The sequence below is a fragment of the Elephas maximus genome, chromosome 7 (assembly GCF_024166365.1).
Source record: "Elephas maximus indicus isolate mEleMax1 chromosome 7, mEleMax1 primary haplotype, whole genome shotgun sequence".
Taxonomy (NCBI): Eukaryota; Metazoa; Chordata; class Mammalia; order Proboscidea; family Elephantidae; genus Elephas; species Elephas maximus.
This window is the reverse complement of record NC_064825.1, coordinates 20,818,192-20,831,146: the sequence shown is the minus strand read 5'-3', so window position 1 is coordinate 20,831,146 and position 12,955 is coordinate 20,818,192. Positions and strand designations below refer to the sequence as shown.

At 35.7% G+C, this 12,955-nt stretch overlaps 1 protein-coding gene across 1 annotated transcript in view; it reads left to right on the top strand.

Moving 5' to 3' along the window:
* CNTN5 (contactin 5) overlaps positions 1-12,955 on the top strand; it is a 573,072-nt gene that overhangs the window by 88,760 nt on the left and 471,357 nt on the right. The window contains exon 5 of the mRNA XM_049889682.1: positions 10,225-10,320. Coding sequence (XP_049745639.1) covers positions 10,225-10,320 — 96 coding nt within the window. The remainder of the gene's footprint in view (positions 1-10,224; positions 10,321-12,955) is intronic.

Sequence of the window (12,955 nt, the reverse complement as noted above, 5' to 3'; positions counted from 1 at the left end):
AAGTAGATGAGGACTGAGGAATTAATCATTAAATAGTATATTGGTGGAGTGGTAGGGACACAGCCTGGTTTGAGAGCCTTTGAAGAAAATTGGAGTTTTGTTGCAGAGGAAGAGAACAAAAACGCAGTTGTACCAGGAGGGGGAAATGGGATCAAAAAAGATAATTTTTTTTGCCTACCTCTATTCCCTCGACCTTTGGAGAAACACCAGTGTTGGTTGCTAGCACAAACAGTTCATTCATACTAAATAGATGGAAGATGTGATAAGACCAAATGCAGGTAGATTGATAGCTATTGTGGTGGAACCACGAGTTGACTTCCTCAGGAAGCTGACTCTGAGATAGTTTAGTGCAGATGATGGTTATTAAGAAGTGCCCTTGGAATCAACCTCAGTGGAAGATGAAGGAAACAGAAGCAGGAGTGGGCAGGAGGATAATTCAAGCTATAATGCAGTCCCAACATCAGTCTCAGCCAACCCACGAAGGAGCTCTAAAGATAGAATGGCCTGTCTAGGATACCAGGAATTGGGCTGAGGCTGTCAGGTCATTATCCTCTCTCACTGATTAATCAATATCTGTGTGCTGCCAAGAAGGGCAGCATAACCTTGGGTGAGGTGGCCCTCTTTAGCAGAGACTGCCCCTGAAGTGTTTGACATTTGAAGGTTGTTTGTCAATAAAACTTCCAACAGTTGGGGCAACCAGTCCTTTATAGAAAGGGGATCCAGGACACATATCACAGGGTCCACCACAGGTGGGATATACATAAGTTGCCTTTTGATTGGTTTTATTTTCTCATTGAAAAAAGAGGGAGGAAGTGGGAGGCAGGAACAGGAGGTTGTTTTGAGAGGGAGTAGATGTGAAATAATTGTCTAGGGGATTTTCAGAGAGCACAAAATCTATCTGAAATCCATGATCATGAAATAACTCATCATAGTTGATGTTTTTCTCCACCCACATTCAGTTGCCCAAAAACAGAGTAGAATAGTCAGATTCTGTTTAACGAAGGTTGAAGTTGTGCAAGCAGAATAAGATGGAGGGAGAAATGGGTAAGGACTTGTGGTTGTAGGCAAGGAGGTAACTGTATAATAAAGTATTATAAAATATAAGCTAGCTAAAGAGGGTAGTTAGACCTGAGAGTTTGAAGGACAGAGAAAAAGATTAATGAGTTACAGAAATTTATGTACTAAATGACTTGTTAGTTTTACTAAGTGGTACCTCCCCATCACTATGGATCTTTAATACTCGAAATTCCTTTACAGACTCTGTCTCTCTTTTTTTTTTTTGTAGTGCTCAGTCTAACAATTTCCTAAGAATTTTATGGATTAAGACTGATCTGAGTTTGGAAAAAAAGAAACTGAATTTAGAAGGGAATAAATAAGAATTATCCATTTAACTGCTTGTGTGGAAGTCAGGAATTTAGTCAAATATATAGAACCTCTTGTGGAGCCCTGGTAGTACAGTGGTTAAGAGTTCAGCCACTAACCAAAAGGTCGGCATTTCAAATCTACCACCTGCTCCTTGGAAACCCTATGGGGCAGTTCTACTCTGTCCTATAGGGTCACTAGGAATCCAAATCGACTCAACGGCAATGGGTTTTTTGGGGTTTTGTATAGAACCTCTACCAGGGTTCATAGATTATCTTTACACAGGTCAAATACACTAATACACAACACTCACGTTTGAGATTATTTTGCAATATATGTTATTTGCTGCTGAAGTAGCTTTTTGTAACACATCAAGATACCAACCAAAAAATCTAAAAAAAAAACTTTTATCACACACTGTAGATAATTTATCTTTTAACAAAAGCAATTACAATTTACTCTATCATTTACAATGCAGTTAAAATTGTCTCTTTCAAGGCAAACGTGAGCTTGATTGCTTTGGTTTCCCCTTTATAATCAGTGAAATCTTTGGCTGGATGATTCATATCTGATATATGTAAAGTGAAAATGTCAAGTCATAGCAAAAGATATTCATCTGACCTGTTTTATATCAAGTCATAGCAAAAGATATTCATCTGACCTGTTTTATATATAAAAAAAATAAAACCAGAGTTAAAATGGAGCTGAAGAAAGTTTCGTTAGAACTTGTCATTATCTCTTACAGATTTAACTCACCACATCTCCAGTTGTATCTTAATTCAATTCTTATCTTTATGTAAGAGATGGGAGTATATTTTTGAGATACCTATAATTAGGTATCAAGTGATATTCTCTAGAGACCAGTTTTCTTAAATAATTAACACTTTTACAAGGTGATATGATAACCTATTTACAGATAACTTATATCAAACATTTAAAAGAATTGTAACATTATCTCATGTGGTGTAATAGGAAAATGTTTAAGAAAGAAATAACTACTGATTGAAAACATTCTAAATTAAGAGCATCAAAATAACTCTGGATTAAAAATATGTTAGTTCTATAACTGAATTAGTCATCTAGAAGGACCAAATCCTTACTCAATGTGAGCTGTTTTTTTTTTTCTCATTACTTAACCTTAGTGAATGCCAGTGTCCTCATCAATCAATGAGGATAATAAGCCCTGCCCTATCTGCTTATAAATTGATTACTGGCTTACAAATTCATACTTGCCAGTAAACCACCACAAATCCTCACGTGCCTATGGCTTCCAGTCGACAGTTAACAAATTTTTATTTTACTAAATACTGTTAACAACCCTGCTTGCTGTAGAGTATCTTATGGCAGCCTGTACATGCAAATGACTATAGATTAGAAGATACTAATTTATTTCTGTCTCAAAAACAACATAAAGATTTTTTTTTTCTATTCAGCATTAATTTGCTTATCTCCATGTCTTTCGTCTGTTATACATGACCATTTACAGGTTTTTTAAGAAGAGATCCTTATGAAAATTATTTCCAAATTCTGAAAACAAATTTGGTCTGACTTCCAAATGTTGAATTGCTTTTGCCCTAATATACTTTTTAAAAAACTTGGCGTCAATGACACCGAGCTTGATATGCCAACTCACTACTTGTCAACTGTGTGACTGAAGTGATCCATTTACTTTTCACTTAAGTTTAATAATCTTTAAAACAGAAACTGAAATCTAATTACTGTGAGTAATTTAATGTCTCTAAATTACGTTTCAGAATGTCTGGCACGGAGTCAGTATCTAGTACCTACTGCGATTTTTACTTATCCATTTCCTTTTATTTCCCCTTTATTTTCGGACATTTCGGACGCGGTCCCTCAATGTGTTTTACAGGAGATTTACTTGGGACCAAAAAAAAAAAAAGAAAATCCTATGATTATAAAAAAAAAAAAAAATTTTTTTTTATGATTATCTGCTTAACCCTGATGATAATAACAACAATAACAAATACAAATGCTTAAAGACTTTAATACACAATCACTTTGCAAGTGACACAGCAAATAACAAATCGATATTTGAAAACATGTCAGTCATTTTCAGAGAAATCACGGAATTTAAAAAGAGAAACCTCAGAAAGAACACTCAGCTCAGTTCCCCTATTTTACATATAACAAATCTGATACCCAAACATCACCAAGGAGTGAAAACAAATAAAACTCAAGTCTCTGACACCTCCTTCAATATGGTTTGCCTTTTTCAAAAGTTTCACAAAATCCCAATTTCGTGAAAAACGTTAGAAATTATAACAAATTAGATCTGCATTTATAGCATTTTCAAAGTTATGGAGAATTAATTGAGAATGTCTAGAACATTGACAGTCTAAAATTTTCTAGAACCACTTACAGGATAAATGTGTAGTCAAAAAAAAAAAGGGCACCTCAAAATGAACGCTGTATTTCCATCTCTTCTCCCATCCTGACTCACAACTCCCATAAGCCTAATATTGCCACTTACTCAGAACATATTTGAGATTAGCGGATTGAAGCCCAGGAAGAAGATGGACCACAGCACTTCATTATGAACAAAAACAACAAAAAAAATGAAACAAACCCAGTGCTGCCCAGTCGATCCCAACTCATAGCGACCCTGTAGGCATTATGAATAGTATAACATTTATTCTCCCCTCAAATAACTAAATCAACTGTCATGAGATCAGGGTCTGGAATTCCTCACGTGCTTTCCTTACTCCCAGTTTCTTGCACCCTGTTTCTTGCCAACACTTTAAAATAATTCTCTTTTTTTTAAAACATTTTTGCAGATGTATGTTTATGTGTTCGTGTGTGTGTATTTCTCTTAAACATAAGTTATACATCTATATATAAATGAACATACATTTGTCCTTGTGTCAGTTGCAATAAAATAAATCAAAGCCCTGATTTATAAACATTTGTGCTTTTTTTTAAATTTGTCTACTTGATATCAAGAACTTATAATCTATTAAAATAATGAGATAAACACCCAAACTACAAGCATATCCATTGAAGGATTTCTCAGTTCCCTGCTGAGTCCCTCCAAAGAACATAACTGCTTTCTGTTTACAAGGAGATACAAAGCACCAACTTAATTTTTACTCAGACTATTCTCTCTAGCCTCCATTCCCAGCCTAACCAAGAATTTTTCACATAAATCATCCTGCCTTAGATCAACCTGAATCTTTCCCAGCATAAGGATCACCTGTACATTACATCATTACACATAGTAATGTTTCATATTTTTTTTACCTAGGAGGAAGGAATTAAATGAGAAAAGTACATTCTCCATAAAAGTACAGATTTCTCTAGATGTCTTTTTAAAATTAAAAAAAAGTCTATTCACACTTGAAAATATCCATTTATTTTTGTGCTGCTGGTGTTATAGTTCTCTAGGAAATAATGACACAGAGACAATTCCATGAGGAAATGTTAATTGTACTGATACTAATGGTTGACACAAAATAAAGCAGTTACGGCTGAGTGTTATCTTTTGGGTCATTGTAATCTCAAAACACAATTCAAATCATAATTATTCTACAATTTTTTTTTTCTTTTTTGTGTGTATGATTTCTAGGTCATCCTGTGCTTCAGTCTCTCTAAAATAGTCATTAATTTGGGACTATGCTCTATTAAGATATTCTTTTAAATAGAATAAATTGATTTGAAATGTCATCATAAGCATAATATAAATGCAATAAGTGTATTGGAAGCTACATATATACTTTTTAAAAATCTTTAAAGAAATTCTGTTAAAATAAATTGATATCCAACTAGCCTCCCAGAATTTATAAACCCAATGAGGATGAAGAGAGAAAACTAAAATTACAAAATCCCTAAGGCGATATTCTAGCCTTACCAGAAACCACTGTCTCATTATATAATTCCTGCATACTCTTTCTAAGAGTAGAGTCAAAGGAAGTAAAATTAGAAACCTTTCCATGCTTTGTTTTCATACTGAAATCATTTGTTAGAAAAAAGACAATCTCTATCCCTAAGGATTAATTGCATATAACTTAAAGTCATAAAAAAAAACCCGTTGTCTTCGAGTTGATTCCGACTCATAGCAATCCTATAGGACAGAGTAGAACTGCCCCACAGAGTTTCCAAGGAGTGCCTGGTGGATTCGAACTGCCAACCTTTAGTTAGCAGCCATAGCGCTTTACCGCTATGCCACCAGGGCTTCCACTTGAAGTCATAAGTCACATATATTCAAATATGAACAAACTCAATTTTTACTATAGAGGTTAGTTTGCATGTTTTGTAAACAACAACAATCAGAGTAGAATTAGGACTGTTTTTTTATTTTTTTTCCCTATATTGGCCTCAGTAAAGGCAATGTTATAGTAACACATGTTATCTTTCTCTTTTCTCTTGCCACATGGGGGAAATCTAAATGATTTAAAATGTAAAATAGAACTATGTGTAAACTCCTAAATTCTTTCTTAAAAAATGAATACTTCTCTGATTATTTATTGGCATCATGCCTTCAGTGTTTATTAGTCCTTCATGATATTGGATGTATTTAAGATGATTTGATTGTCAATTCAGCAAATAAGCAAATTGTTGTCCATCTCTAAAAAAAAAAAAAAGGATCCACTTTAGGATATTAAAGATTTATTTCTGCCACTGGTCTGTCAGTTTGTTGTATTATAGTGCTTGTGTGGTGCTGAGATGCTGGAAGCTATGCCACTGGTGTTTCAAATACCATCAGAGTCACCTATGGAGGACAGGTTTCAGAGAAGCGGAGGTTCCAGACTAAGAAAGACTAGGAAGAAGCATGTGGCAATCTACTTCAAAACCAAATTGGCCAGTGAAAACCTTATGAATACCAGTGGACCATTGTCTGATACAGTGCCAGATGAGACCCTCATGTTGGAAAGCACTCAAAATAAAATTGGGCAAGAGCTGCCTTTTAAAGGAGAGTCAAATTTAATGACGTGAATGGAGTCAAGCTTTCAGAACCTTCATATGCTGATGTGACATGACTCAAAATGAGAAGATCTGCTGCAAATTTCCATTAATAATCAGGATGCGGAATCCAGGAAAATGAAATGGAACGTATAAATAGCAGTTTCCTAGCCATTAGCAAGCTGAAATGGACTGGTATTGGCTGTTTTGAATCAGACAATCATATGGTCTACTATGCTGGGAATAACAAATTGAAGAGGAATGGTGTCACATTCATCATCAAAAAGAATCCTTCAAGATCTGTTCTGAAGTACAATCCTTTCAATGATAAAATAATATCCGTATATCTACAAGGACGACCATTTAATACAACTATTATTCAAATTTATGCATCAACGATGAAGGCCTTGGATGAAGATACTATTTTTTACCAACTTCTGTAGTCTGAAATTGATCAAATATGCAATCAAGATGCATTGATAATTACTGGTGATTGGAATGTGAAAGCTGGGAATACAGAAGAAGGATCAGTAGTGGGAAAATACAGCCTTGCTGATAGAAACAGCGCCAGAGATTGCATGAAAGAATTTTGCAAGACCAACAACCTATTCATTGGAATACGTTTCTTCAACAAGATAAACAGTGACCATACACATGGACCTCACTGAATGGGATACACAGGAATCAAATTGACTACATCTGTGAAGAGTTGATGAAGAAGCTCAGTATCATCAATCAGAGCAAGGCCAGGAGCTGACTACAGGACAGATCATCTATTGCTTGCCTGCAAGTTCAAATTGAAGCTGGAGAAAATTAAAACAAGTCCAAGAGAGCCAAAGTACACCTTGAGTATATCCCACCTGATTTTAAAGACCATCTCGAGAATAGATTTGGCTCATGAAAAAACAACTGAAGACCAGACGAGCTGTGGGATAAATCAAGGACATCATACATGAAGAAAGCAAATGGTCATTAAAAAGAAATGAAAGAAAAAAAAAAAGACCAAAATGATGTCAGAAGAGACTTTGAAGCTTGTTCTTGAACACAGAGTAGCTAAAGTGAAAGAAATGATGAAGTAAAAGAACTGAACAGAAGATTTCAAAGGCAGATTCGCCAAAACAAAGTAAAGTATTATAATGAAATGTGCAAAGACCTGGAGTTAGAAAACCAAAATGGAATCCTGCAGGCAATTCTCAGGCTGAAAAACTGAAGAAAAAGATTAAGCCTCAAGTTGCGATATTGAGGGATCCTATGGGCAAAATACTGAAAAACACAGGAAGCATCAAAAGAAGATGAAAGGAATACACAGCATCACCATACCAAAAAGAATTGTTCGATGTTCATCCATGTCAGGAGGAAACATATGATCAGGAACTGATGGTAATGAAGAAAGAAGTTCAAGCTGCACCGAAGGCACCGGCAAAAAACAAGGCTCCAGGAATTAACGGAATACCAATTGAGATGTTTCAAAAATGGATGTAAGGCTGGAATTGCTCAATAATCTATGCCGAGAAATTTGGAAGACAGTCACCTGGCCACTAACTGAAAGAGATCCGTATCTCTGCCCATTCCAAAGAAAGGTGATCCAGCAGAATAGGGAAATTATTGAACAATATCATTAATATTTCACAAATGTAAAATTTTTCTGAAGACAATTCAAAAGCAGTTGTAGCAGTACATTGATAGGAAACTGCCAGAAGTTCAAGCCAGATTCAGAAGAGGACATAGAATGACAATATCATTGCTGATGTCAGATGGATCCTGGCTGAAAGCAGAAAACACCAGAAAGAAGGTTGCCTGTGTTTTATTGACTATGCAAAGGAATTCAACTCTGTGGATCATAACAAGTTATGGGTAACATTGCAAAGAATAGGAATTCCAGTACACTTAATTGTGCTCATGAGGAACCTGTAGACAGATCAGGAGGCAGTTATTCGATGAGAACTAAGGGATACTGCGAGGTTTAAAATCAGGAAAGGTGTGTCAGGGTTGCATCATTTCACTATACTTATTCAATCTGTGTGCTGAGCAAATAATCCAAGAAGCTGGACTATGTGAAGAAGAATGTGGCATCAGGATTGGTGGAAGGCTCATTAACTACTTGTGATATGCAGATGATATAACCTTGCTTGCTGAAAGTGAAGAAGACTTGAAGCACTTACAGATGAACATCAAAGACTACAGTATGGATTACACCTCAACATAAAGAAAACAAAAATCCTCATAACTGGACCAATAAGCAATATCAAGAAAAACAGAGAAAAAAAAAATTGAAGTTGTCAAGGATTTCATTTTATTTGGATTCACAATGCCCGCGGAAGCAGCAGTCAAGAAATTGAACAACATTTTGCATTGGGCAAATCTGCTCCAAGAGATCTCTTTAAAGTGTTAAAAATCAAAGATGTCACTTTGCGGACTAAGGTGTGCCTGACCCAAGCCATGGTATTTTCAGTCACCTCATATGCATGTGACAGCTTGACAATGAATAAGGAAGAAGAATTGTTGCCTTTGAATTATGATGGTGGCCAAGCAAGAAGAATAAACAAATATGTCTTGGAACAAGTACAGCCAGGATGCTCCTTAGACGGGAGGATGGTGAGACTTTGTCTCAAGTACTTTGGACATGTTACCGGAGGGACCAGTCCCTGGAGAAAGACATCATGCTTGATAAAGTAAAAGATCAGCAAAAAAGAGGAAAACCCTTAATGAGATGGATTGATGCAGTGGCTGTAGCAATGGTCTCAAACATAGCAACTATTGTGAGGATGGCACAGGACTGGGCAATGTTTTGTTCTATTGCATATAGGGTCTCTATGAGTCACAACTGACTCAAAAGGACTTAACAGCAACATTTTCTTCTTTCCCATTCATTATCTTTCCTTGAATGTTTACTCTCATAATTTGTTAGATTAATAAACATTAAATTTGAGAGCCTACCTTGTATAAATATGAAATGTACTATTTTTTCCTAAATAAAAGATTTAAGATAATTCTGTTTTAGAAGCATTTGTCACCATGGAAACATGGTTATAGACCCAGGATTATGGAACAATGCTAAATTAAAAAAATATTGAACTACCATCTGTAAGAAACTATTCTAAGAATCACGTCATTTGTCAACCCAACCCAAAAAAGGGGAAGGGGACATATGTACTGAGATATCAATAGACTAATAAGCAATGATAGAAATGCAAATAAAGTTTTGCATTATTCATTTTTGGACCACTCTCTTTTTAGGGGAGTCTTTTCAAATTGTGTAAATGCAACATAATTAAAGGAAAGGCAAGTGAATCTTGATGTTGTAATTCCTTATACAAGTAAGTGTATTCTGATAGCTGTAATACTCGCAGAGTAATCAAAAGGGATGAGTATAGTTAATTTGTACAGACCGTTTTAGGCTTCCATAAAGTGAAAGTAACATGACTTTCTCATCCACATTTATAGAAAAATAATACTTTATATCCTCATCATATTTTGTTAGAGCACAGAAGCCTCTCTAATTTGGCAAATTCGTGCTTGTTTTTACACACCATTCCTATAATGAGGCAGTAGGCTGGACACCAAGCACTCCTAACCACCTCCATTTCTCTTTTCACTATGCACAAATGGGTTTTATTGGCAAGAGAAAAATCAATATGTAGGAAATATTATAAAGGAATAAAAGAACAATGTAATGTGTTGTAAATGCTGTATTGTCTAATTTTTTCCTACACTGGCAATCTGCATGCCCTATTAATAGGAATAAAGAGTGTGCATATAATCTGAATATCGTGATATTTAAAATAAGATGGTATAGATTTATTTTTAAGGCTCTCCTATCACTGCTTATCAAACAAAAAGAAACCCCGTCAGGATAATGGGTGAAAAGTAAATACAAGTTACAATAGCAGTAATTCTTTAAATTCATTTTTTACCTTGCATCTAAATGCTGTGTTATGTTGACAGATCTGGGAAATTTTAGTGGCCGGACAAGAAGTGCAGTCTCTGTGAGGGAAGGCCAGGGGGTTGTTCTGATGTGCTCTCCTCCGCCTCATTCACCAGGTACAGTGGGATCCCATATTCTCTATTGCTGCTGCTCTCTTTGAATGTATGCTCATTCTTTTAGACAGTGTATTGACTGGGGAACATACCTTGTGACATATACATGGTTTCCTTGACATGTATCAGAGTACCAGATGAGTAATTAAAGGTCATATGCTCTAAATGCCATTGGACAGGAAACTGAGCACCTATGATAACATTGTTTTATTGCCATTCTGTTTACTTGTCATGGCTATGTCTCTGCCTGCCACCAGTGAGAAATATATTGCCTGCAGCACAAGGAAAATGATGAGCTAAGAGAGTAGAAAGTTTTCAAAATTGTTTGGAGTGTCAGAGTTGAGTTAACTGAATACCAGTGTGCATCCTGTGTCAGAAGATAAGCTGGAAACTTGGTTGTTTATGGTGGTGTTTTCCATACTGAAACAAAAATTGCTAAGAAACTGTATTTTTTTTTGATTTTTGGAACAAAACTATGATTTACTTACTGTTTCATTTTTTTGGTCACTTGAACTCTTGCTCGTAAATATCATGGCAACAGGTACATATTTCACGGGGTTTGGGAAGCAAAATAGTAAACTATGCTCAGATTAATTATATGTCCTTTTGCCAGCTCACAGATAATTGTTTATTTTGTTTGAGTCCTATGATTTGAGATGAGCATCACTTTGTATCTCAGCTTAACTTTCCTAAAATACTATTTATAATTTAAGAGAGACCAGTACCAATTGAAAAGAGAGATGATAGAGGTAGATAGAGATCAAGATGGAAATGGAGATAGAAAAAGAGGGAGAAAAAGAGAGATCATACCAAACATCTATGTATTTCTATCTAAAAAAATCGTGAAGACCTTAGAATTAACAACTGGAAACAGAATTTAAGGTTCTGGTTTCTCAGCCAATGTTTAATTAGTGTTTTAATTGGTTTCTCAACCAGTTTTTAATTCTCTTTAATTATTGTGAAAGTCATATTTATTTCAAGATTATATTGTCCATGTAGGAACAGGGCCAGATTTGGTTCTATTGTGAATAATTCTTATCATAAATAACAAAAGAACATGAATCGGTTTTTGTAAAATTTCTTTCCTTTTTATGACAGTCCTTCCAATTTTCTTTCAATTGAGAGAAAAGTAAACTATGTTTCAACAGGGAAATATTTTTTAAAACAAATTTCTTTGAAACCAAGATAATAATCACTGTAAGGAAAAATTCTCCAGTTGCATTCACCCTTATTCTATGTCGATCCAGTCATGCCAATCTTTCTGTGAGCAGTTTGGAGAATTTACAGTAAGCATAGCCTTACCTATATTTGATTCCAATTTAGATTCTTTCAAGTAAAATGTTTTACTTTTTTTAATTTTACTGTGCTTTAGGTGAAAGTTTACAGCACAAATTAGTTTCTCATTCAAAAATTTATGCACAAATTGTTTCGTGACATTGGTTACAATCCCCATATTATGTCTACATTCCCCCTTTCCACCCCCAGGTTCCCAGTGCCCATTTGTCCAGTTTTCCTGTCCCTTCCTGTCTTCTCATCTTTGCTTTTGGGCAAGTATTGCCCACTAGGTCTCACGTACTTGATTGAACTAAAAAGCACATTTCTCACATGTTATTGCTTGTTTTGTAGGCCTGCTAATCTTTGGCTGGAAAGGTGGACTTTGGGAGTGGCTTCAGTTTTCAATTAGCAGGGTACCTGGGGACCACTGTCTCAGGGATTTCTGCAGTCTCTGTTAGACAAGAAAGTCTGGGGTTTTTTTGTTTGTTTGTTTTTTGTGACTTGGAATATTTTTCTGCATTTTTTTTCCCCTACTTTGTCAGGGACCCTCTACGGTAATTCCTGTCTGAGCTATCAGTGGTGGTAGCCACCAGGGCACCATCTAGTTCTGTGCTCAGGCTGGTGGATGGTTTGGTTCATGTGGTCCATTAGTCCTTTGGATTAATGTTTTCCTTGTGTCTTTGCTTTTCTTCATTCTCCTTTCTTTATGAACTATGTTATGGCAACTGGCCTAGATATCCCCTGAGACCACAGTCCCCAGCTCTCAGTACCAGAAACTCAGTCCATCAAGGTATTTGGAGTTGTCTAGGAAGCTTCTATGACTTTGCCTAGGTCAAGTTGTGCTAACTTCCCCTGTATTGTGTGTTGTCTTTTCCTTAACCAAAATTAATACTTGTCTACTATCTAATTAGTGATTTCCCCTCCCCACACCTCCTCATAACCATCAAAGATTATTTTTTTCTGTGTGTAAACCTTTTCTTGGGTTTTTATAAGAGTGGTCTCATGCAGCATTTGTCCTTTTGTGATTTCTCTTATTTTACTCAGTATAATACCCTCCAGATTGACCCAAGTTGTGAGATGTTTCACAGATTCATCATTGTTCTGTGTCATTGAATAGTACTCCATTGTGTGTATGTACCATAGTTTGTTTATCCATTCATCTGTTGTTGGGCACCTAGGTTGTTTCCATCTTTTTGCTATTGTGAATAATGCTACAGTGTACATGGATGTGCATATCTCTATTCATGTAACAGCTCTTATTTCTCTAAGATGTATACCTAGGGATTGCTGGATCCTGTGGTATTTCTATCTCTAGCTTTTTAAGGAGGTGCCATATCATTTTCCATAGTGATTGTACCATTTT